Source organism: Lutjanus erythropterus, chromosome 13, assembly GCF_056507025.1.
Source record: "Lutjanus erythropterus isolate fLutEry1 chromosome 13, fLutEry1.hap2, whole genome shotgun sequence".
Classification (NCBI taxonomy): domain Eukaryota; kingdom Metazoa; phylum Chordata; class Actinopteri; order Lutjaniformes; family Lutjanidae; genus Lutjanus; species Lutjanus erythropterus.
In genome coordinates this window covers 37749858-37776133 of record NC_139329.1, presented here as the reverse complement: position 1 = coordinate 37776133, position 26276 = coordinate 37749858, and the positions used below count along the sequence as shown (strand labels likewise).

General features: G+C 37.8%; 2 protein-coding genes across 6 annotated transcripts; one reads left to right on the top strand and one right to left on the bottom strand.

The window, feature by feature from the left end:
- Positions 1-389: 389 nt before the first annotated feature.
- Positions 390-14507, top strand: tnnt3a (troponin T type 3a (skeletal, fast)). Of its 5 annotated transcripts, XM_084733693.1 has the most exons (14): positions 390-486; positions 2690-2735; positions 3402-3415; positions 4534-4710; positions 6546-6563; positions 7366-7384; positions 7527-7572; positions 7673-7789; positions 8443-8520; positions 8636-8749; positions 9034-9146; positions 9401-9491; positions 10504-10544; positions 14222-14507. In XM_084733693.1, the coding sequence occupies exons 2-14, from the start codon at positions 2716-2718 to the stop codon at positions 14256-14258; spliced, it is 885 nt and encodes a 294-aa protein (XP_084589819.1). In that variant the 5' UTR covers positions 390-486; positions 2690-2715; the 3' UTR covers positions 14259-14507. The 5 variants fall into 5 exon arrangements, with proteins under 5 accessions (XP_084589819.1, XP_084589816.1, XP_084589818.1 ...); XM_084733690.1 differs by lacking the exons at positions 390-486; positions 10504-10544 and adding an exon at positions 12104-12144; XM_084733692.1 differs by lacking the exons at positions 390-486; positions 6546-6563; positions 10504-10544 and adding an exon at positions 12104-12144.
- A 6296-nt stretch (positions 14508-20803) lies between these two features.
- myod1 (myogenic differentiation 1) lies at positions 20804-24869 on the bottom strand. The gene is made up of 4 exons (XM_084733743.1): positions 23986-24869; positions 22768-22849; positions 22640-22642; positions 20804-21811 (listed from the first exon to the last, which is right to left on the bottom strand). The coding sequence occupies exons 1-4, from the start codon at positions 24574-24576 to the stop codon at positions 21579-21581; spliced, it is 909 nt and encodes a 302-aa protein (XP_084589869.1). The 5' UTR covers positions 24577-24869; the 3' UTR covers positions 20804-21578.
- Between the last annotated feature and the right edge of the window lie 1407 nt (positions 24870-26276).

Below are 26276 nucleotides of genomic sequence, written 5' to 3'. Positions count from 1 at the left end.
AAAAGATGTATCAACATGCAGGAATTTCAGCTTGGACAGACAAATTATTCAGCTTCTTGTCCTCCTGTGACCATGCTGTACATTATGTTTATGTGTCTCAGACTTCTGGAACACCTGGCTCACTTCCCTGACGTCCAGCTCTCCTCTTGCTCTCAGATGAAATTTGCTTGCCTAATGCAGCTGCCCCAGAATAGCAACCTGGGGGGCGTCTTGGCTGCCCCCTTCACCAAACTTGAGCCTCCCTCCTTAGCACCGAACCCTTCCATCTCCTTATTGAGTGCCAGCAGTGGGAGGGAGGGGGGTCGTGATCGTGGAGCCTGCCCCACGGCAGGCCCGGCCTCGCCTCCAGGCCGTCTCCTCGGCCAATGAGGAGGCCGCGCGGATCGTGTGTCACTATAACAGAAGGACATAATCAGCGCGGTAAGTTTGCAGAACCTTACAGCCTGTCTCGGCCAGAAGGAGCTCGATCCTTTCAGCTTTTCTGAGGTAAGGAAGAGGGGAGAGAGTGAGAGTGTGAGTGTTAGGAGAGGAAGCTCAAGTGCAATGTCCACAAACATCACCCAAACTGAGGACAGCTGAGTCCACATGTGTTAAAAATCACTGCCACTACTAGTAGAGGCTGCTGCAGAGGTCAGGGGTGAGACGGGAATGGACAGATAGTGGATCACAGAGGAAAAAGGCCTTTAGTGTTTGAGCTCAGAGGCAATGAAGTCATTTGTGTTGGTGTTTGACTGCAGCTGTGTGCCTGAGAAGCTGATAAGTAATGGTTTTCTTGTGTTGTATCGCTGAGAAATTTGTTTGTAACTGTGTAAAACCTTCAACTGAGGTCGAAATGCAAAGTTCTGAAGTTCTTTCAGGACATCCGGCATTCTCTCAACGGACTTTGTTGTTGTTTTTGTGCCGGTTTGGTCCAAGTCCAGTGACCCAGCGGAGTTTCATACCTGAGGGATTTACAGATGGCTTAAAGCCTTTGAAGCAGCTTTCCGCTTCAGGAGACAGAAGATGATACTAATGAGTTATGCAACATCATGAGAACTGCGGCCATGAATCACCTTGTTATTTCTGATATTTTAAGTCAGTTATTTTGCGGTAACTCCTTTTGGATTTTGGGTTTTCTTGGCTCAGAGGTTAAAAGTTTAATTCTGTTGCCCATTAGCGAAGCTGTAAATGGGCGTGGCATGTGTCTGCATTAAAGTGCACATAGCTTGAGGATAAACACTTTAACATCTTGAACAGGAGCCAACAACCTCCAGACTGGATGCAAAGGAGCCTTTTTCTCCCTGACGACAAAAATCCCATCTTGGTGTAAACACTTTTAAAATAAATTTGTTTGGAATTTACAAGATTCAAAGAGCACATAGAAGGAAGCCAGGCATTAGACCTTTAACCTTCACGCCTCCCATTCAGAGCTTATTTTAATTCTTGAGCAAAGTGGCCTCAGTCAGCAGGGAGCCTGGGGAAGATGATTGAAGGAACCATGTGAGAGCCAGATAAGGAGATGAAGGTGGAATTAGGGGTGGTGGTGGTCCAGGGGAAAGGGAACCTAATCTTCAACTTTGGGTCCACTGAAACCGGATCTGGGACCTGTGCAGCTGTCTGATGGAAATAGTTGTGATGTCGTGACGCCTTTATGGTGGCCTCTAATGCTAATGAGGCTAATGGGCAACTAAGCCAACATCCAATCACTGATAGATTAAATTATGAATAAATTCAGGTCATGTGTGTTTATCATTGCAGGGTTTTGGTGAGCATCCGGTCTGGAATTTTACAACGGAATAACAACAGGATTATACGCTGAGAATGATTTTAGATGTCGCAGAATTTGCTAGAAGCTGTTATGAGTAGATAGTAGTAGAAAAGAAAATTATTTGACAATTATTTTGATAATCAATTTATCGTTTCAGGCATTTTTCTAGCAAAAATGTTGCAGGTCCAGCATCTTAAAAGTGTGGATTTGCAGCTCTTGTTTGCCATTTGTGATAATAAATGAAGAGTCTTCTGGTTTTGGACTGTTGGTCGGACAAAAGAAGCGGTTTGAAGACTCACTTTAGGTTCTGGGAAACTGTGATAACCACGTTTCTACATTTTGTGACATTTAATGGACTATTAATCAGTTAATCATGAAAATAATTGGAAGAATGAACATAATCATTAGTTGCAGTCCTAGTTGTGTGTTTCTAAAGATAAAAAATCTTTAGGATGCCAAATGGATGCTCAGTGATGGGACAGGGCAGGAGGCTGACCTTTACCCCTTCACCAACCGCAACATTAATCTCTCCTCTCTCAGTGGCTGAAAACATACCACTGGCATAAATCTAAGTTTGGCTCCCTTCTCACTTATCATCAGAGAAGCAGATTCAGGACTGAGGCTCGAATTTCAGTCCAAAGTCGCCAACACTAATTATAAACCGAATGTGTTTGGATCCGACAAAATTTGGAGGGAATGTTTCAAATTCAAGATCCCCATAAAACATTTCAACCTTTCAAAATGATGAAGATTTTTTTTTTTTTTTTTTTTGTTCTGTTTATTGCAGTGTTGGTGGTGAAATATGTGTAGGCGAGCAGGTGGGGGTTTTGGTCAGGGTGGGGTCGGCAGAAGATATTTAAGACATCTGCAACTTAATCCTGAGCTATAAATACAGCAGGCCGCAGACTGACTTTAAGTTCCTCTCTTCTGTCTTGCCTCCAGGTTGCCACTCCAAGTCCACTCTCACCATGTCTGACACTGAGGAAGTGTAAGTCAACTCACATTTTCATTCACAAATCAAGAACTTTTAACCTTCTGACCAGTAGTTTGACAAATTTATCTTATCACTGTCCATTTACTAGCTTTTTTGGTTTGCCTGAAAGATTTCAACAGCATCTTAATATTGATCTCGTGGTTGAAAGCTCTGAAAGAAGCTACTAAGTGAACCTTGAGTTAAGATTATTTTGTCAAACTACTGCATGCAATGAATTTTGATGCCATTTGATGACGCAGTTACTCTACATTAGGGCTGGGCAATATTCATAGAAAGTTTCTCACAATAAAATGTTTCATTTCTGTCAATACTGATAATTTTTAATAATGATCAGAAGAAAAACTTTAAATTCAACTGCCTTACTTTGAATTTAATCACTTTACTGATCAAGGACACAGGTAATAGACCAAATAGACTTAAACAAACTCAAAAAATGACCATACTGGTGAGTCTGACCCGTCCTTTTTTATCTACAGTTTCCTCACCGTCTGCATTATTTTCTGTCACATGAGCCAGGGTGTAGTTGCAGTGCTTTCATGCATTTAATGCATTTAATTTAAACAACATCGGTATTTTCTTATTGTTATTGTCGATAAATCACTATTCTTTTATTGCCCAGGCCTTCTCTAAATCAGAATTCCTTTCCTTTCTGTCTTGCAGTGATCAGGTCGAGGGTAAGTACATTTCCCCTTTAAAAAAAACATAAAATAATAAAATACAATTCCCCACAATGAGGTCTAGGTACAGTCCGGAGTTCCATGCTAAATCCCAGTATTATTTCTGAACCATGCCTAACTGACTTTCCATCCCCTGTAGAGAGTTATTGTGCACTGGACAAATTTGTACGTTTGCAGGTTTGGCTTGACTCCTCCAGATTCAACTTGTGCAATAAATTAATGCTCTCTCTTTTAAAACAAATGTGCACACACATATATTATCCTCCCGCTGTGGCACGGCTGCAGGTACCAACGCTGGCATCAGGACAGTGTCAAATCAAAATCTAAATATGTAAATTGAAAATTGCAAAAGCCCCTGCACTGACCTGTTGGCAACGAGTCCTGCAGCTCTGCATGACCACCTGCAACTGAACAGTCCTCCTGAGCTGGGCGCCCTCGCACACAAATTCACGAGGCTCAGCTCCGCTCAGCCCAGGAGGACTGTGTTGTGTATGCTTAGCATGGATCCCCAGTGTACCCACATTTTGTATTCTGTCAAAAATGGGTACAAACGGGATCTTTTGATAATGTTCTTCTGCTCCTTTCTTTCTCGGACGGACGTGAAGAATACGATGGTAAGATGCAGCCTGCAGACTCCGGATGATGAATTTCATGTCATTGATACTAATTTGTCAGTCACTTTTTTTGTGCTTTTACTTCAACATGAACTCTTTGTGGCATGCTGGTTAACACTAACTTTCTCTGGGATATAAATGAAAAGACACAGGTTAAAGAAGCAGATTGCGTCAGGATAGAATTTGTCTCTTTTTGTGTTCCACCACAATGAGTTGCAGTGCAGGTATTTCCAGGAGTCAATCACATTTCATCCATCAATGCCTTACCATCAATGACTGACCTTTTCCCTCCTGTTAACTGCTTGCTGTCTCACCTGCTTTAGCACCATCCGGTGGCAGTTCCCCCGACTGTTGCCTCATGAACCTCCTCATGTCTCACAGTCTCCCCCTTTCATCTTACTCACCCCCTGACCACCTCTTTCCCCTCTTCCATTTCTCCTGCTTCCATTAACCCTCTCACCGCCCTTCCTCTCCCCTGGTGACTCGCTGCATGTTGTGTAGCTGTAGCAGAGGAGGTAGTAGAGGAAGTAGAGGTGGCCCCTGAGGCGGCCCCTGAGCCAGAGGCAGAGCCAGAGCCAGAGCCAGAACCAGAGCCTGAGCCAGAGCCAGAACCAGAACCAGTGGTAGAACCAGAGCCAGAACCAGAACCAGAACCAGAGCCTGAGCCTGAGCTTGAAGGTATGTGGCATGGAGGGGGGAAGGGGGTATTCTATCATCCTTTCCCAGGCAACAGGTGCGCTCCACGGGCTATAGCCAGCCAGACAGACCCCACTAATCCTGATCTGCACACATGTTCACCATGTCTGCTAATGCTAACGCTACCTTCCTTTCACCTCTGAATACAGTCAAAGACGGCCCATTCATGCAGCACTCAAAGGGCGCAAGTTGGGTTGTAACTACTTAATATATAATATCTATAAATGAACATATATTAATATGTTTAAAGTATCTCACCCAAAGCACTTTACAGTTACTGTATGACTAATATTTAAAGGCCAATATTTTTTGCACTGAAGCTCATGTTTTAGGCTGATATAAAGAGCCAAAGTCCTGCCCCATTTCCAGGTTAGATTCTGTTCTGTTAAACTTCCATTCTCAAAATATTTTCTGATAAAATATCATTAATTCCTCCATTCATTCATAAAACATTCTTTCTGAAAGGTGTAACCTGTTTTTAGGGAGGTTTCTGTGAGGTAAACTGGTGTCAACTGACAAGAAAAACTTGAATTATCTTTCCAACTACATCTGTCCAGTGTTCATGCTAACGTGTTAGCATACAGTACAGCACAGTAGGTTTATCCAAGACTCACAACTTCTAAAAAATAAAAATAAAAAAATCTCAGTTGTCATGACTTTTCCTTCCTGGCTAACGTAACTTATTCTGTTCAAGAGTTTCCTTTGGGATGAATAAAGTTCTATCTTATCTTATGTGGCAAGTAAACATATTACATTACTTATCTTTATCGTACATGTTAAGTTAAAAAATTTTTACAAGTGCTAGTTAATTAGCAATTTAGCTTGCCATATATGTTAAAATGTTAGCATTCTTAGTGTACAAAGCTATCTATTGCAATCATTGGGAATGTATTATAAAGGGCTTTATTTCTAAATAAGACAAATATTGGCCTCTTTAATCAGTCTAACTCCACTTTTACTAGCTACTGTATCCCATGCACTCTTAAATACTGCCGTGCATGGTTGCTTTTTCATCATTTTGGTATCTGATGAAGATAAACATCAGATTACATACATACTATATATTGAGCTGCTTTTTTTTAAGGTAATAACATGTACTGCTAAGCATGAAAATAAACATTTCCATTCAATAAAAGGAAGAGAAAAAGATGGTCACTTCATCTTTTTCAAAATTTGCTAATGGGCATCACTGTGCCATTTTACATGATGCTAACATGCCGGAGGGAAAGTCCTCCAAGTCGGTGTGGCATTCACATGCTATTTTACTAAAAAAGAAACCATGATTTTGATTTAATGGCATTACATTTCTGATTTCTGATTAATAATTTAATGCCAAACCCAAAGCTTGGCATGTATTTCTAAAAAAAAAAAAAGAAATTTCCTGCCATGATGCCGAAGTTAAAGTTTCCATCATATATGTTTACGCAAAACTGGCCTGACTTCCACATTTTGCTGTAAAGTTTCTTAAATTTCCAATGGCATGTGAATGCAGATTAAATGTTAAAGGGATCAAACTTTGTTGAGCTGCTTGAAGGGGAAAATTCGGCTTTTGTGGCCGACCGTTAATTCTCAAATATTGGCCTTTATCTGAAATCGTCTTATATTACAAGTAATTTGTGAACAACTTACCTTTATTTGTTCATACTGGCCATTATTTGAGACCAGGCCATTATTTGAGAATTCACGATAATTAAAAATTTCTTGTCATCTCTATGTGAGCTACTAGAGATGCTGAAGCTGCAGTAGGTCTGTTTCACTGTTTGCTTGCTAACGCTGTTGTCTATTCTGCTTTTGTTTTGGATGCTTGCTGCATGCAGAGGCCGTTGAAGAGGAAGGTATGTTGATTTAAAAACTTCTGATGAATCTGAAATCTGTCATTCTGGTTTTGGAGGGACCACCAGTGTCCAAGGTCTGACATCTGTACTCTGCTGTCCACAAAATGTCTGTCCAAAATTATATCTGTCTTTCAAAGTCCAGGAGCGCTGCCCAATTGGCACTGAGAGATTGAAATCCAAATTCTGGGGGGAAAAAAACACTCAATTTTAAATGTTTATTGAGCAAGTTCTGAGAAAATTTAAAAGTGGAGAAAAAGGGTGAAAGAATATGAGATGCTAACATGTGCTTTACTGCGCAGCGACCCCACCGTTACTCTCTTGCTATGTCACTCGTCATCTGCATGGCATGGAGCCGCCAGAATCTGGGTTTGAAAACAAGAAAGAAATGGGGGAAATAACTTTCTCTTGCTGGTGTAAAAATAAGTTTGGGGTCAAGCCAAAGAAAATATGGTGCATATTATAGGTCCAGGACATAAAACGACTCTTCAGACAACTGAAAAAGGAACACATCAGATTTACTGTAACTTCACTCACAGCAAGAAGGTTCTCAGAATCTCCTGTTGAAAACTGTTTGGTTCAGTTTTTATTTAATATGTGAAGTTCTTATTTGTTTGATTTTACGTATTAATCTGTTATCCTAACCCTAATAAACATGGCAACCATCTTAATCTTAATCTAATATATCATACAGAGCCAAAACCATACACTTAAATCCATGTAATGCCTGAGAGACATGAAATAATCTGCTTTGTTTCTAACCCGATGACATGTACTTGTCCCCTCTTCATTTCCTAACCTGCAGAGGAGAAGCCAAAGTTCAAGTAAGTTCCCTTCTCGTGTAATCAGACTTCAAATGATTTCTGTAGACATTTCGATGTGAGTCATTTGACTGAGAAGAGAAAACATAAAATAACGTTATAATCAGCACCAGTGCACTCAAGACCGACACGCTCTCTCCTTTAGGCCCAGCGCTCCCAAGATCCCTGAGGGTGAGAAAGTGGACTTTGATGTAAGCAGACCTGCAGCGACGACGTGAAGGATTTCTTATTCGTGTTGTTGAGTGTCTTCAGTTTCGGCTGAGTGTTGCTTTCTGTACTTCTGCCCCACAGGACATCCAGAAAAAACGTCAGAACAAGGACCTGATCGAGCTGCAGGCCCTGATCGATGCTCACTTTGAGCATAGGAAGAAGGAGGAGGAGGAGCTGATCGCCCTCAAGGACAGGATTGTGAGTCTTCAGCCAGAGACACTGACTACATCTCAGGGCCTGATACTTGATTTTTGAGGCTGATGGCAACACCAATATTAGGGAATTTTAAAAAGTCCAATACTGATATATCAGAAAAGATATAAGCACACCTCCTAAGCACACCTCCTTTTCAACACCACGGACGCCATTAACGCAGCAGTTTCACTGCCAGGTTCTCTGCGAAGGAAGGAGAAACCATCATGGAGTTACTTAGAAAAGACTTTCTGTTCGACATGTTGGAAAGACCCGCAAGCGTCATAGCTAATAGTGAAAAGTTGAATCAGTAGGATTTGTCTGAGCTGTTTCTAAATGCAACAGGATGTTAGAGACAGTTTGAGTTGGTGCGATGTCCCATGCACAGCAAAACAGTGAGGAAAAGTAAGGTAATATAGGTAGATGACCTGGTTTCTGCAGAAACAAAGACCATGGCTCACATCTAGTGATTAAGAGATTATGTTCATTTAAGTCAATACACATTTTTTGTAGGAAATTGTTGCATATTATTCCTTTAACTTATCCAGCTATTGGGCTGTAACTTGCAGAGTTACTGTGAGAGTGGAATCATGTCTATTGGCGTCTGTTGAATTGTGGTGAATAAAGTGAGTGATGATGCGTTTGCTGCCGCCCTGCAGGAGAAGCGTCGTGCTGAGAGGGCCGAGCAGCAGAGGGTCCGCGCTGAGAAGGAGAAGGAGCGCCAGGCCAGACGTGAGGTTCGTAAGGCTTTGTTTTTCTTTATCATAGAAATATGTGACTCATGATCTGATATTTCATTATATTTGTAAAACTGTTCGGAGGTCTCACTCTGATTCGTTTTGCGTGAACCAGGAGGAGAGGCGGATCAAGGAGGAGGCTGATGCCAAGAAGAAGGCAGATGAGGAGGCCAAGAAGAAGTCTGCTCTGTCCAGCATGGGCTCCAACTACAGCAGCCACCTGCAGAGAGTCAGTGCACACACACACACACACACACACACACACACACACACACACAAACACACACACACACAAAAAAAAAAACAAAAAAAAAACCCAGTAAAATTAGCTCCACCTCCTACACTACAGTAATCCATTGAGTACTTTTACTTGTATACTTTGGGTATGTTTTGCTGATAATACTGAATTACTTGTAACAGAGTATTTTTTATAAATTATTGTTAGTTACATTCATCCACTGTTTTTACTTCAATAAAGATCTGATTGGATGTTTAACCTGCGTCACTGAACAGGCTGACCAGAAGAGAGGAGGCAAGAAGGAGACTGAGAGAGAGAAGAAGAAGAAGATCCTGGCAGCCAGACGCAAGCAGCTGAACATCGACCATCTGAACGAGGACAAGCTGAAGTACGACCCAACACTTCGACGCCTCGCTCTCTCTCTGTCTCTCTCTCTCTCTCTCTCTCTCTCACACACACACACACAAACAGTTCTCAGTAAATCATGTTTCTCTCATCAGTGTGAAAGAAGACACCTAAAAAACAAAACTCTCCACTCAAATCAGCCTGATGAAATATTTCAGTTCTTCCTGTCTGTGTTTTAGAGGATTTTTTTTATTTTATTTTATTTTTTTTTTATGTATGTTGTTGTGTTTCCTGCAGGGATAAGATCAATGAGCTGCATGACTGGATGCGCCAGCTGGAGTCTGAGAAGTTCGATCACATGGAGAGACTGAAGAGGCAGAAGTACGAGGTGAGATCTCGCCCTGCGGTCGTGTTTGCTCACATTATTAACACAGTGTTCACTCTGTTTGCTTACGTTAAGATCCCACAATGGGTCACTTGATAAGAAAAGTCTTACGCCTCTAAGATTGTATGTTTTTAAATATATTTGTTGTTAGAAAATAAGAAATATATTAATTTGAGGGACTTAAACACAATCATGGTTCAAGAAAGGTAGTAAATCTTCATATTATTCAAACACTTTGTGGATTATTACTTAAATCAATGAAAATAGATTTATTATTTTGAAATAAAATGTCATTATTTTGAGAAAATTTTATTATTTTGAGATACTGACTTATTATTTTCATATGCTCCTTATTTTGCAAAAGTTTCTCATTATAATGACTTCAATTGTATTTTCTAGGCTAATTTCTTGCTATTTTTGAAAATCTTTCTTGCACTTCTAACATCCTCATTACAGATATCATATAGAGTTTATCCTGCAAATTATACTTTTGAATTCAAGTTTTACTATTTCACTTAATTTGCTGTTGTGATTTTTTTATTTATTAAAACTCTTTGATAATGTTTCTAACAATGCATAAAGAGCTGCGTATCAAAAACTGCCATCTATAATTGGTAATTTTTGTCATTTTTTTAAGTTATTTTATTTTTATTCTTTGGTCAGATTGTTACTAATTGAACAATTGACCAAAAGAGTTTTTGTAGAAATAGATGGGCTTGTGTAAAAATATTTCAAACAATACTCATCTCTAAATGCACATAATAATTAACATTTATCCACAGCTTTGTTCACGGTATGTACCTTATTTTTACTGTTTCTGCACTCTGATCTACACATTTAAAACTAGTGTTCAACATTAAACTCCCCTGAATTTTGTGGCAACTGTACAAGTTGTTGTTGTTAATGATGATGATGATGATGAAGATAATGATGATGATGGTGTCCTCATGTGACCGTCCAGCCAAGTGGTTCTCCAGATTTGAACCCTCGCTGTGCTCTTTGATTCCCCCTCCAGGTTACAACCCTGCGTAAGAGAGTTGAGGAGCTCAGTAAATTGTAAGTAGAGCAGATCAGGTGTTTTTTTCCTGCTGGCTTCAGGCGAGCTGCATGTTAGCATGAAGGAAGGTCAGAGAACCAGAGCGCCGCCTTCTGGCAGAGAGAGGACATGACACACCACCAAAAAAAAAAATCTAAATACCTGAAGAGTTTGTTTCCAAAAGTCACATCAGGTTACTGAACATCTGATATAGAAAAGTTTAAATTTACTGTTATTGTTTTGAAGGTACGGAAGCCGAGAGTGTCCATGCTTATAATTATTTTTTAAAATAATAAGTTAATTCGTTTGTTTTAATGAAGCTTGTGATCTTGAGATAATGGCATTAAATAAAATAATTTAATGCACGTGGGCAGCCATGATGCTCTGCATCTGTAAGAAGGCACCACAGCTTTAATCATAAAACATGATGATTTGAAAAATAACCGTACAGTAACTCAAAGAGCTCTGAGCTGCTACAGTGAAGCACTTATATCTTTCACAGTATTTCATTAATAAGAGGAATTTTGCTTTTTTTTAATATAATGGTAGGGATGTAAAATTACCAAAAACTCACGGTACGGTTATTCAACAGTAAACTTCTATGATATGATATTTATCGCATTAGTAAAATGTTAATATCATAATATATTAATTATAAAATAAATAAAACAATGTGGGCAGCCATGATCTAAGCACGTGAAAAAAAATATCTTAATGTATTTACAATTGGAAAAAAAAATGAAAATAATAATATAAAATAATTAACCATCATGCCATTTATCAAGATATTTTTGTAATCAGAATATTTGCTATATTTTTGTGTCCTACATAATTGTACTTATTTTTCCTCATAATGAAAAAGTTTCCACTGTAATAAGATTTTTCATGATTAGACAGTTTATCTTTTTATGATGGAAATATTTCTTTTAACAGTGACACGTCTGAGCTGCCGTACATCAGTCAAACTGGACCCTCGTGAATTTTATATGAGACACTGAAGTTACCTTCCTAATTCTTTTATACTAACGTGTTTTTATTCGAGTCTTTTTTGGACTCAAACTCTTCAGATAAATGATCTAAAGTGGAAGTAAAGGTGGTGTTGGGTGACTGAGCTCCTCCACATCCTGTCCTGGTCTGGATGTCAGGTTTTTTTTGCATCACAGAGCTTCGGTCAGGTGTGTGAGCGAGCAGTCGAACAGGTAAGTTGGAGTCAGCTGAAGTCGAATAGCTCTAAACGGTCCATGTTTCTTTTAGGGAAACCACGACGGGCATTTTAATGCAACAATAATCTACATTTTTATTATCAAAAAGTGTTTCTTCCTCTGTGGTTTCATCTCTATCTTCTGAATACAGATCAAAAAATCTCAAAACAAATTGAAAAAAAAATTAAATCAAAGTGACCACAGAGGAAACACTGATCATATGCATGACCCCGTCCTGGTTTCCCATGATGCCTCGGCCTGCAGCTTCCAGCCCGTGGAGCCTGTTTGAGGAGAGCAGAGGGAGGTCCGTCTCCTCGGAGGTAAACGTGTCCTGGTGTGTGTGTGTTAAAGCTGCTGCTGCTGTGTCGTTTCTTCAGGTGCTCACGTACAGGAACCGCATTGATGAGTTACAGAAGCAGTAAGTAGCTACTGTCACTGCTGCTGCGTTCACTGACACTCAGAACGTCTGCGTGAACCCTTCCCTCAGCCAGGCATAACTGTCATAACCATTCAGGACAGTTTATGTCAGTTTATGGCAGAAAGCAGTTGCTGAGATGATTCATCAGCTCAGTGTTTTTTACTGTAATATAAGTGAGATATTGGTGAGGCAGAAAAGCCATAAACGCACTAAATCCACACTAACACCAGCAGAGACACAGGCCTACATGGAAACTGTGTGGAAGTCAACATGGAGGGAGAGATCGGCCCGAACCGCCTCAAAATGAGGGACAGCAGCAGTTTGTCATCACTGTTAGCCAACTGGAAATATTTTTTCAAAAGGCTGAAATCTTTATCAATAAAATTCACAGCCTGATAAAATGAAAGTTACAGGAAATGAAAAAATACTTTTCGTTAATGTTTGGAAAAAGCGAATACCTTTTAGAAGGTTTAGCAGGCTAGCTAACAGCTAATATAGCTGAGCTAATAGTCCAGTCTATTACCTCTTGTTTTGTTCTAGACATCAGTTTAACTTTACGCACCTGCATCTGAGAGACATTTATTTTTGGGTTAAATCAGCTGGAAAAAAACAGTGATGATTGTGATGATTTTAACCAGCTCTGAGGAGAATTTTTTTTTTTTATCATTATTATTATAATTATTATTATTATTATTAGCCTACATGACACCTGGTGGGCTCCATAATAGTTTTTGTTGTGCTTCTCTCATGTCCCAACACATTCTGTGTGTTATTTGTCTTTTGTTCCCATCATAACACCAGATATTACATTTCATTATAAGAGTTAACATGCTGGTCGTATGTGAGGAGTGTTTCCTGATGTTCTCTGGAAAAGGATGAATAAACATGTTCTGTGTAACATATGATAGTAAGAACAAGCACGGCGAATGAAAAGTAACAGCACTATCTTAAGCTCTCGCCAACACAAAGCACAGTGATGATATAACACCAAAAAGGACAGTTATGATATAAAATAGTGCATCACATCCTTCTCCAGTGTGAATGTCAGGGTCCTTCTCTTCATACTGACCCTGTGTGACAGTAACAGTGAAGGTTTTCACATCAGCTTAGTGTCTGTTGGACTCAGTAATGATTCAGTCTGTGCAGGTAAGTGCTGCATGAGTTTGAGATTGATTTTAACGTATCAAGAGCCGTCTGACTCCATGTTTGTTTGTTTGTCTGGCAGGTTATTCTGCACGTTGCAAACCAAAATCCCTTTGGGAATTTATTGGATGCAACCTGGAAGTTATTTTAGGGTAGAGTTGAGGTTTTTGCATTGCTGTCTAATGACTGAGTCTGATCATTTATTAACATAAGCAGCCTCAGATTATTCAAAGATGAAAACATGGGAACTTAAACATTTTTTCCCTTTCTTCCACATCCTGTAAGTTATGTTGTGCAGCTCAGTTACTTTTTAAATTGAAAGGAAAATGCTAATCATTTGGGAAAGAGGGTTAGTTTGGATGATCAGATAAATATGCAAACGACTATGAAAACAACTGTTACATACAAGAAGACTTGATGAGAACACTTTGGTGCAAATTAGCATTTTGTTAGCAAAAGTCTGTATTCTGTCACACTTTTTACTGCCTCAAACTCAACTGTACGGAAGAGTAATAAGGCCAAAAAGAAATTTAGATTAAGTTGATGTTTTTAATTTAGCATTTTAAGAATTAAGTTGAAATATTATTTCATCTTTATTTTCTCATGCCTGGCATTTCAACTTTATTCTAACCATTTTGACTTTATTCTCAAAAATACAAACTTTTGCGTGTTTGTTTCCTTGTTCCAGGCACTACTACTACTCCATACAATGGTGTAGATATATTTATCTTCTAATAAAGTACAGTTTTTTGTAGAAATTTCAGATTGCATGCCAGCAGACATGCTAACCAACTGCTGTGGCGATGAAGGAAAACACTTTTGACACCTTTGAGCAAAGCACCAAACACAGATAAGCTAGCTGCTCACATTCATCATCAGTTTTTAACAAAGAGTTCTGACATGTTTCCGTATTTTTGTGTGTTTCGTATTACAGCAGCAAGAAGGGCGCCGCCACTCGCCGCAGAAAGTAGATGGCCTCACGCCGCCGCTGCTCAGAAACCAAACTGCGATCGTCTCGGACACACGCCTGATGAAACAACGCACACTGTGGCGAAGGTCGTTGCTCAGAAGAAGCCAGTAATGCTGAGGTTTACTCTGCGGTTATCAAACCGCATCCTGATACGTGCAACCAGGAGCCTTTAGCTGCTGTTCAATAGGAATTAAAAAAAACTACTAAAAGTTGTTCGCCATCTCGCTTCCTCGCCCTCCACTGTTTGGTTCTCAGTATTTTTGTAAATAAAGTGTGACTCTTCAAGCCATGTCTGTAGATCTGTTGTTATTCAGAAGTCAATAAAGTTCAGTGTTTTTAATTTTAAAGTCGTTTGTTCAACACTGTTTTCTAACTGCAGAGTTGAATTCAACTTTTAATGTTGTAGTCGGCAGGATATGGAAGCTCTGCATTTACATCAGCGAGCAGTTCATTTCCACAAAGTCTGAAAATCTGTTGATTTTACCCAAATGCAAACAGCATGGTGTACTTTTATATTATTCAATGTATGAAGGTTCATTTATTTGTCATTTTACAACACAAGGTTGCACAATAAAATGTGAGCTGTGGCCTCTTGATGCACATCATGTGACCTGACCAACAGGAAGACGACATCAAATACAGGTCCAAAACAGATCTGTATAAAGAGTGGACGAGGCTTCCATTTGAATTTTACAAAACTTAATATAAATATAAAACAATCCTTATGCCAATCCTGTTCTGGACCTTAAAAGGAAAAAAATCGATTAGTAAACAATAGAAAATGAATATAATTATTAATAAAACAGACTGTGACAGGAGGGTTAGCCTTCATCAAATATCTGTTTCACCACGTGCTCCCCTCCACCTGCACACACTCACTAACACAGCACACAAACACACCTAACTGTCGTGTAATACTTCTCCACATGCAGGTGCACAGCAAACCACACCAGGCAAACCAGCACAGTCCAGATACCTTTACCTTTTAAAGGTAATCATACGACTTTTCCTCTGAAGGAATTGTATTTTGCAGCTCATATCAAGCCCAGGGTGCATAAAAATCTGTATTACCAAGCTCTGAGTGCATCCTGCAGACATTCAGAAGCTTATAGATCTGGTGCTTTAGTTAAGTCCTACAAGATAAAAGGTTGGATGTATTTGTAGGTAATTCAGTATCTTGACAACAAACAGCAGCATGTGTCGTGTTTTTCTCCTCTGGTCCTGAGAAGAGCATCCTAAACACTCATATATAGAGCGACTCTTTGCACAGGAAGTTAATGGAACCTGGGATCTTAGTATCATGTTGTATCTGTACAACACATCAGGTTTGTGCTTTTGGCTCATGGCCCAACAGTAATTTTCAGTTTTTCAGCTCTTGAAGGGAAAAAGTTTGTCCTCCTTTGATTTAGATCTTATAAACAGTCCATGTTCCCTCACAAACAGCAGTGAGCACAAGTTAAAGCTGCCTGTTGGACGTCCTGGAGCAGCTTTAATCCTCCATCTAATCATCCACAACAAGGTCAGTATCAATACTGTCAAATAAAACTAAAACTGTACAAGTCATTTTTAAATTAAAACAGTTTAAAACAGTGTTTTAGTTTAGAACTAGTTATGGGCCTTTTAAGGTTTACTTATTTTTTCTGGTAAATCAAGTCATTATTAATGCTTGTTTATTAACTGGCTCCTAAAATATGAAAATAAAACACTTACAAGTGAACAAGAATAATAAAGACTAAAATAATACAACAGAAGATAGATATAAAATGAAGAAATAAAAGAGAATAAAATATTAGTAAAATTTAAAACATATATAAAGAAAGGGTAACAGTAAAGACCTGAAAACAAACTGTATTCACGGAGCCTTCAACAGTTAAAAACAACCCTAGAGGTAATAAAACAATGACAAGCTTCAGGGAAAAGAAAACATTAAATTTGTCCAACAGAAACCTATTCTGTATGTGTGGTTGTTACAAATGAATATAACATGCACAACATAGACAGATAATGGCGTAAAAAAGTTCCTAAAAATGTAAAAAAAAAAAAAAAAACTCATCTCTCTCATCAAAATTCAACCAAATTGTTTGTTTTACACAAACTTCCTGCAGGTATTGTGTCTCTGTCTGGGTTATTTGCACAGTTCATCAGATGTTCTGCGTTGAATAAAATTTGAGATTTGCATAAAATATGTCATATAGTCAGGGGTCATCAGTCAACTCAATGGTAGAAAAGGGTTCCTGAAGGAACAATTTGGTGTTCCTGCAAAAGCAATGAGTGTTTTGAGAAAAAGAAAAAAAAAGGTAACTAATTAAAACATTTTCATGCAGAAAATGTTGCAGGCTAACAGAGATCCACCAGTTCTTAGTGATTAATGTTTGAGATGTCATCATTATGCTTTATTAGATGTGTTTTTTGAAGCTTGAATTTCTAAGATTTCTAAATATTCTCCCCCTGATTGTTCACCACCTGATTAAGAGAAGAGGAAACAGGTGTGCGGTTGCTGATTGTGAACACCTGCTGTGTGCAGGTACGAGTTTATAAAACCCAGCAGAGTCCAGTCTGACAGAAACCTCTGAACGGTGAGGAGGCGTCATGTCAGTCTGATGCCTGTAAAGATTTAGGCTGGGACCAGAATTTCAAATCTAAAGTTTAGAAGGAATGTGTTAAACTAAAGAATCCCTCTACATTTTGCTCTCAATAACTTAGAGGCTCCTGAGTTTTTGTTGATTTGTTTAGATCAGTTTTTACCCAGGTGTAAAATTAAAGGCTCCTAAATTCCAGCCGGCTTCACAGTCCTGCTGTCGTTCAGTGTTTGAAAGCAGCTTTGGCAGCTACCAGTGACTTCACACTGAAGGAAGTAGAAACAAAGCTCCCTAATAGAGAGAGAGAGAGAGAGTTTGAAAAAGTTAGAAGATGTTGCTCAAACATATGTTGGGAAAAAAAGACACAAAATTACAACAAAATATAAAGAGTTCATTGCAAAAAGTGCACACTTGTTCACAAGTCACACACAAGCTAAAAATGTGTATGACATCTTTGCAGTAGAGTGTATTTATTCTCGGCTTATGGCTAACAAATACCCATACTACCATACTATTTAGTATGCCAGACAAAAAGATTTAGTATGTCCCAGTACATAGTCTGTCAAATACAGCGTTCCAAAAATACCAGGACAAGCCAGCATGTTTTTCTGTATATTCTGACCCACAATCCTTTGTGAGGATCAGTTCAGGGTGACACACTGCATGAAACAGTACACACTTTTTAAGGGCAGCTGCAGTATGTACTAAAAAGAAACGGTATATAATTGTAATGCAGGGTGTGTCGTGTACTTGTTTAAATACGGCCGTGACGATTCTTCCTCAGGCTTAGATTCAACAATTTGAACGGCGTCACTGACGGTTCCCCCAACTCTTTCTCAATGTTCCTGCTTCCAAAGACTCTCACAACAGTAACAGATGGTGTTATTTACATTTAAGTACAATAAAAAAAAAATTGCGCTACATTTGGATGGAAACTTGGCTCGTGTGACAGAGAGCTGCCAGTGTTTTGATTTGTGAACTGAACTAGTAGTTTAAGTACATTTTGCAGTAGCTTGTTCATAGCTGATCTAAACTCATATTAGTGATTCAAGTTAGTTAAATTACTTTGCATTTGTTTAGTATTAATGACTAAAACTGCAAATAGCTTGGAGCCATGAAGGAAAGGAATTATTCATTTTGAGTATGTTTTATGATCGTCTCTCTGCTGTAATTGAATACCATGTGAGCAGCGCTGCTCGTCTTTTTCATGCCCAGGCAGTGCATTCATCCCACAGCCTCCACCGCACACCTGAACTTTGTGTAGTCAATGTGCAAAAGGTCAGATGTTGCTCAACTCACATGGCGACACTGTAATCATGGATAAACTGAATCTGAGCCTGAAGAAGAATCACAGCAGCTATACTTAAACAAAGACATGATACTGACAAAACTTTTTTCTAAAGTTCTGGTGTGTAAGGTTTTTTTGTTATGTTTTTATAGTTTGAACTATCGTTTTTGTAGTTCAGCTTCTTCCATTGTGAAAAAATTGGTATCTTGCAAAACTCTTCTTTCCCAACACTTGAAGTTAGACTCTGGAGTGAACGTTCTGTGAACTCATGTATGTTAAAGTAGTGAGTGATTTCAAAACAGTAAAATATTCAGTTGACGGGAGTTTGTAAAAATCTTTTAGATCTTTTAAACCACAGGAAGACTGAGAAGACAGGAGCCGAGTTATTAAAGGCTTGACAGATTCAGTGCAGAGACACCTGCTGTTCTTCTGTGCAGTCACATGATGGCGCTCCTGCACCTCCAGTTAAAAATGTTAACAGGTTGACCGTTTTGTTAAATAAAACCCAGACTTTTAAACACACAGTGCTTTTGGAGAAACACATCTAAAAACTGTATTTTATACAAACTTACAGAGATTATCGTCAAATTACAACTGATCTCTCCAATGACTTCAATGACAGTTTAAAAGAAAATGGTTTTTGAGCCACAAAACTCAAAATAAACTGAATTCTAACCTCCTCAGAGTTTTTTTTTTTTTTTTTTCTTCAACCATCAACATTTTTAAACACTCAGTTTTAAAATGTCCACTCAGGTGGACAACATGAGTTTTCAACTGAAGAAGTCCTTTGACTTGAAAATAATGTGAAATCAACTCAGTGAATTAAATTTCTACAGAAACATGACCTGCATATTAGCAGACTTCCCATCATGCATTGTTTGAGTTACAACTCTAATCCTCCATTTTACAGTTTGATGAAAACACACAAAGAAAATTCTCTGTATCTCTAATGTATTTAAGATAAGTTGTGGAATTTTCACTGTGAATCTTTTTTATTATTATTTCTTTAACTAATTCACTGGAGGCAGATTCACATTTTGTCTTTGCTGCTGAAACAAAGTGTCTGTAAGAGGAGCAGTTGTTTGTCATGTTCATCAGTGACTGAAGAGTTGTTGGTTCAACTTAATATCTTCAGGTTACTGAATATGTTTTCTCAGGTGCAACTGAATTAATATCAAGTTTATTTGACTGGAAAAAGGTTGTTTTTAATCATTATTTATTACCTAAAGCTCATACGACAACTTTTTTAAGGTAAAACTTTTTTTTTGTTTGTTTGTTTACATTTTTGTTTTCATACTGTTGAATGGAAATGTTGAATGAAACTTTGTTACCAACATTTCCTACAAATATAAATAAGAGAAAAATATTGTCCATGACTCTTCAAGTACTAGTAACATTAAGTCAGAAGCATTGTTCAAATTCTGTGAAAACTGGCAACCCACCCTTTGTACTTTGCTGCATTTTAACATAAAATAAAGATGCTTCCTGTTAACATAAAGGAACAAATCGTCACAAAATATTGTTTTGGTTCATAGAAGTGGCCAGTAGGTGGCAGCGTTTGGGATGATGCAGTCAACTATATGATCAAAATGCATATGCACATGTAAGATGGCTTTTAAATAACTGTCCACCGCAGTGATCACAGTCTGAAAGGATTAAAAATAAGATAATTAAACATTCAGAAGAAAATATATCAATCATTGATCATTACTGGTATTAATATGACAATGAAAGTAAAAAAAAAAATCAAAAACTTGTTGCACAAAGTAAATTCATAGCTGTAGATAATTGTTTTTAAAACATAGTTATTAAATATCTTATGTTCAACTAAAATAAACTTTATATTTAAATGCTCTGTTGCATTTTGTCCAAAATATTAAATCTTTCCATGTAGTTTTCCCACAAAATGTATATTGATTACCCTGAATAGGAAAATATAAATGTGTAATTATCCTGAGGCCTAAACATCTAATCATAAAACGTTCTTAGATTAAAAATAAATAAATTAAAAAGCAGAGTCACGTTTTTTTGTATAAATAAGCAGGTTCATTTTATTATTTGTCATTAGACTGTCACTCAGTTTTCAGATGTATAAATATAAAGTTTAAGTTTAACATTTTCACAACAAACAAAAGCACATACAGACAGAAACATTAAATACATAATTAATACTTTCAGTTGGAACAAATCGGCTCTTATTTACATAATATGTACACAAACAGAAAAATGGTCCTCCGCTGCAGTGAATGAAAACGACAAATGAAATCCTTTTTTTTTTTCTTTTTAGTTTGACTTGGACTCCCACAGTTGTATTTGTCTGTGGTTTAAGTTCTGTTGTTTATTATTTTATCACTATATGTTTGGCATATTTGTGAAATATCACAGGATTATTGCAGTTATTTTCTTTTCCTGAGGGAACTGAACAGCTGGGGCTTTTAGGACTTCAGATGGACGAACGTGGAGGAATGTAAATGGATGTTTTGTTTAGTTTTTTTTCTTTCTTTTTTTTTTGGCCTCCGTCCTTCATCAAATACACAGAAAGGAAGAAAAATCCATCTGATTTATGACTCAGCTGAGCCTTAAAATATTTCTTCATAACTTAAAGCAAAATAAAAAAATAATACAGCAAGAACTGAACTGATCTCTATTCATCAGTAAACTGGTTTTTAAAATGTTGCAAAAACTACATTTCCCAGCATTCAAGTGGTTTTAATCTAAAAATCTAAAACTTGTTCAATATTTTAACAGCAGGAAAGGGAATCTGGGGTCAATATGGAAGATCATTACCGCCAGAAAAATAAAATATGTATGGAAGTTGTGGAATGACAAAATCATCTTTTTTTGATATATGAGGCCAAAATTAAAACTTAACTTGCTGGTTTTTAATTTAATTTATATTTTTGTATTTCACTTTCCCTCTTTCATCATTTTTCTTGTGTGAGATCAATAAAATGTATTCTGAAATTTTCCAAATTTCACTTATAAGATATTAGATTTGAGCTAATTCTGACTTATCATGTAATTATTTAGAACAACTAATATTTGTCACTGAAACTGAGTTTTTTGTTTTGTTTTTTACATTCCTTATTTTACAGCTATTGAATTAAGACTGAAAGAAAATTAAGTTTTAAAATTTTGTCAATTTTGTTTGGTTAAGGCCGACATTCAAGCTTGTTTCCAGAGCTTTCAACTGTATCTCAAGGTCTTCATCAGCACATGACAATAAAATCTATAAAATTTGATATAAAATATAAAACTCCATAATGTGTGAAGACTGTGTGATGCAGTTGGGAGCTCTTTAAATATTTTTTTTTACATTTTCTGACAAATTATGAAATTATCCTGGCGGTAATGATCTTCCCTTCATATATCAGGTTAAGTGTGTGGATCTGTGTTGTCTGACTGGACGGTGTGACAGGATGCTTCAGGTCTGTAAAGTCCCAGGTGTGAAGGTCTATAGGACTTGATAGATCAGGTTGGGGTCCTGGCTGGCGGTCGGGGAGGGGATCTGTACGGGCCCCGGGGCCGCCGCCGTCACTGCCGCCGCCTCACCGGCCGGGTCTGTCTGTGGGGATCCAGGGCCTTCGGCGGCCGGCAGCAGGCTGCTGTTGTCGGTGGAGATTCGCTCAACGATGCTGGACAGACAGTCCAGACTGGAGACCACCGAGCTCCGGTCAGTCTTCAGACCTGCAGAGGACAAAACACCACAGTTCATAAATAAAATATAATCATCTATTTCATCTTCATATTTAAAGTCAAACAACAAAATCATCCTGAAAAACAGCAGCCAGAATAAAGACAGAAGTTGCAACAGAGAACCTCAAAATTTAATCTCTCTTTACTTTGGTTTAACTTTTCGACCATGAGTCAGTTTAACTCTAATATTCAGCTTCAATTTAAATATAATTATAACATAAAACATCATTATTTTCCTGTTTAGATACAGTATTCAGTCCATGTGTTAAAAAACAATATAAACTTAAAAAATTCCATTATAATGTAAAAAAAAAAATAGTATTGTGTATTTCTGACTTTCTATCTTAATTATTATTTTACAACAATTATTATTTGTCACTGATAGACTTTTTTGTTTTTACATTTATTTCGCAGCTGTTGAATTTAAAGACTTTCAGAACATAAAAATCTGTCATTGCTTTTGTTAACTTTTCAGTCTTATCAACATCAACACATTTGACTTGAATTATTGCACAAAGCCTCAGTATTTTCCTATTTAAATAAAGAATATCATATCATAATTTTGTTTTGTTTTTTTAATATTTTTAAAAGTGTGGATTTACTGTAAATAAAATATTCAAAATATGCTTTTTCATGTCTGGATTAAACTGATATATACGTTAAACAATGTATCCTAACAATTTACATAATTTAAAACAAAAAAACATAAATGGTTATGTTTTTTTAAAGCTCGACCTCTTTCTACCTGACAGAAGAGACTTTCAGAAAACATTTTATTTTATTGTTTTATTGGCCTCATTATCATCCCGCTGTGTTTACTGCCTGTTTTATTTGTCGAACTACTCTTGTATCTCTACCAGGTGTGAATAAAGTCATTTATTGTCTTAATTATCGGTCTAATTGGCCTGTTAGCGGGTAAAATCGTCGCTATAATTCAGGTTTCTCACCGTTTGGAGTCTCGGAGAAATAAGAGCTGCTGTCGTAACTTCCTCTTCTGTTTGACTGACAGGTCGGTCCGTTAAAATCCGTCTGCACAGAGAAGAAAAAAAAACATATTACAACACGGAACAGTGATCTTAATGTCAGTTTTAAAGAAAAACATCAAGGCAAAGTGAGACAACGAACAATAAATATGGAGGATGGATTCATATTTTAAAGAAGAAGAAAACACTGAACGTCAAGTGCGAAAAATAATTTTAAAAACTGTAGAAAAAGATTCATATTGAAATTAAATTCACAACACGCTGTTTACGGTTCCGTACATAAATGAGACAATTATTGTAGATCATGACATTCTGTCGTTTTTAAATGGACGGTTCTGTCTTTTCTGTCTTTTAAATAAAATGTTTGAAAACTTTTTTCCTGAAATGTTTGAATCGCTGCCAACCGAAAATTAGATCAAATAATCACAAAACTAACAATATTCTTTATCACAGAGTGAATTTAAAGGCCTACTTTAATTTGTTTCAATACTTTCATTAAACTTTTAAAATATTTTCCGCTTCTCACATGTTTTTACATTTAAAAATCGCGACTGGTACCTAAAACATTTTCCTTTAAAACATGAACGTGGAAATCTTCTCACTGTTTAGGACAAATGATGCGATCCGAGCCTTTAGTTTTGACTAAAACTACAAAACTATGGTGTTGAAACAACAAATGTAGCGCTGATAACCGACACTTCACTGACTAAATATAAATATATCATAAATACTTTATTTCTTTTTCTTCTGCCACTAAACGAGGCCCTTCAGATCATTACAAAGTCAGGTTTCAGTGCAGCTTCAGGCCCGCGTCTCCACTTCTTCCGAAGTGTTGACATTGTTTAAACACAAAACCACTGAGGTTATACAACAAAAATACAGGTAGAAAAACATGACTTTCAACCAAAGTTATTTCAAACTAATAGGTAAAGTCGAATTCAGGGCCCAAAAAATGACGCGAGAAATTTGTTAGTCAGAATTTTAATTTCTGTCATCACTAAGATAAACGCAAATTTTAAAAAATCTAATACAACTAAAAACAATAAATTAAACCAACTTGAAGTGTTAAGTGGTAGAAAATGCAGCTTGTCCGTGCGTAAAGACGCACTGGAGACAAACGGACCCACGCGCTCAGACACACTCTTCTCCCCCTCTGTGCCACCTGTCAGACCCTGAACTCACCATGCCGTCGGAGCAGTTGGAGCGGGGGCTGGAGGCGTCGGAGTCCCCGCTGTAGTGCTCCAGCACCGGGTAGAAGCCGTCGTCCTGTCCGCCGCGCAGCAGCGCCTGCAGGGACTCGATATAGCTGATGGCGTTGCGCAGGATCTCCACCTTGGGCAGCCTCTGGTTGGGGTTGGCGGTCGTGCAGCGCTTCAGGGTCTCGAAGGCGTCGTTGACTTTGCTGAGCCGCCGGCGCTCCCGCAGCGTGGCCGCCTTCCTCCGGTCCGCGTTGGTGGTCTTCCTCTTGCAGGCTTTGCAGGCCCAGAGGAGGCACCGACCCGCCTGGTGGTGCCCGCTGGGGGCGCGGACGTGCTCGTCGTCCTCCACCTCGGCGTGGTGATGGAGGTGCAGCAAGGAGGACGGGGAGGAGGAGGAGGAGGAGGAAGGGGAGGGCGATGATGAAGAGGAGGAGTCGTCCGGCTTCAGCAGGCCCACATGGACCAGCCGCGGGTCCAGGTCCTCGAAGAAGTGCATGTCGCTGGTGTTGAAGCAGGGGTCGTCATAGAAATCATCTGCAGCGGGGATGGGGAAAGAGATATCCGACAGCTCCATGATGCAGTCCCACACACACCAACGAAGAAGAAGAAAAATCCAGAAGCGTCTTCAGGCCAAAAACAGACAATTCTTTTACAGGACACAAGAAGAAAAAGAAAAATGAACCAATGAGAGGAGAGGAACTCAAGAGCAGTTTCAGTGTTTTGGGGGAATGTAGAGTCCTGTCACAAACTGTTCTGTCCTCTCAGCTGTTGACCTGGAGCGTCTTATACCTGGGACACCCGCGGTGGGCGGGGCCAGGATCCCGATGTCCACGGAGGTCTGACCAATCAGCTGGCAGCAGGAGGGGTTTACAACTTCACGGTAATTAGTGTACAATTACCCCTAACAGAGCAGTAACCGCAGGATAATATACTGCAGCTCACAGCGGGACACACACATGTGGACAGACACATAAATACTGTAAAGAAATAATATAAAGTATTAAAATGATGTGATTCTTTTGTATTTTGTATGTTTCTTTAATATGTGAGATTTAAAATAATACAAGAATTTAGAGGAATCAACTAATCTTTTCAAATTAAGTTAACTTAAATATACAAGTTGAATTTGGCCTATTCAACTTAATTAAACTTAAAACTTTTAGTATTTATTTACAGAACAATTCAGAACTTAAAAGCTTCGGTTATCGTAACTTAATAATTTGAAGTGATGAGTTGGATAAAAGGAAATCAAATTTGTTTGTTGGTCAGTGTGACTGAGGAGGTTTTAGTTCAACTTAATATCTTAAGCTTATTGCACTTGTTTTCTGAAGTAAATATGAATTAGTATTGACTTTATTTGACAATAAAAGTTTGTTTTGTATCATTACAAAATTACCTGAACTTCAGTCAGCTTTAAAGCAACTTTTTTAAAAGTTATTTATACAGTGAATCCTGAACACTCACCCTTGTAAATTACTGTCTTATTTTTGTTTCTGTGACTTATTAATGTCATTTTGTAGCTTATAATATTTGATTTTGTGAGAAACAGAATACAACTTATACAACTGTGTTGTAAAACGTATATTCTTCTGTATATGTTACTTGTAGACTGATATGTATCAATGTAAAGCACACTGAGTTTTCTTATAACAAAATGTGGCATTTAAATACAATTGTCTCACAAAGGAAAGTAAAAATAAAATTAAAAAATGTACTTTCAAGGCCTAATTTCATCTAAAGGCCCACTGGATGAAAAATAAATGTAAAAAAAAAAATGAAGTAAAAGGGAACAAATGCTTTTTTGTTTTGTTTTTTGTTTTGTTTTTTAACTAATGGTAATTGAAGGCATGACAGAATAATATATAAAAATGAAGATCTAAGAATAAAGATTCCATAGAGATCAAATAAGAGCTGATCACATGTGGGCCTATAGGACATTTTTACTTAGGTCAATCTATAAGAAGTAAAAGAGAAAGAAGCACAAAAGTAGATTTTTTTAAAAAAAGACATTGAAATGATTAAATGAAAGCAGAAAACCATACAAAATGGATGTTTTGAGTTAATTTTTATTTAGGATTTTAGTGGAATCGACTCATCTTTCCTCATTTTCTTAACATAAATATACAAGTTTTAGTTACTGAAATTACTTAAGCTAAAAAAAATCTTATTTCCAGAACACTTCTGAACTCAAAAATCTGAGCTCTTTTAACATGAAGTCTTTTGACCTTTATGATGAGCGACCAGTGTGGTGGTGGACTTCCCAGCATGCATTAC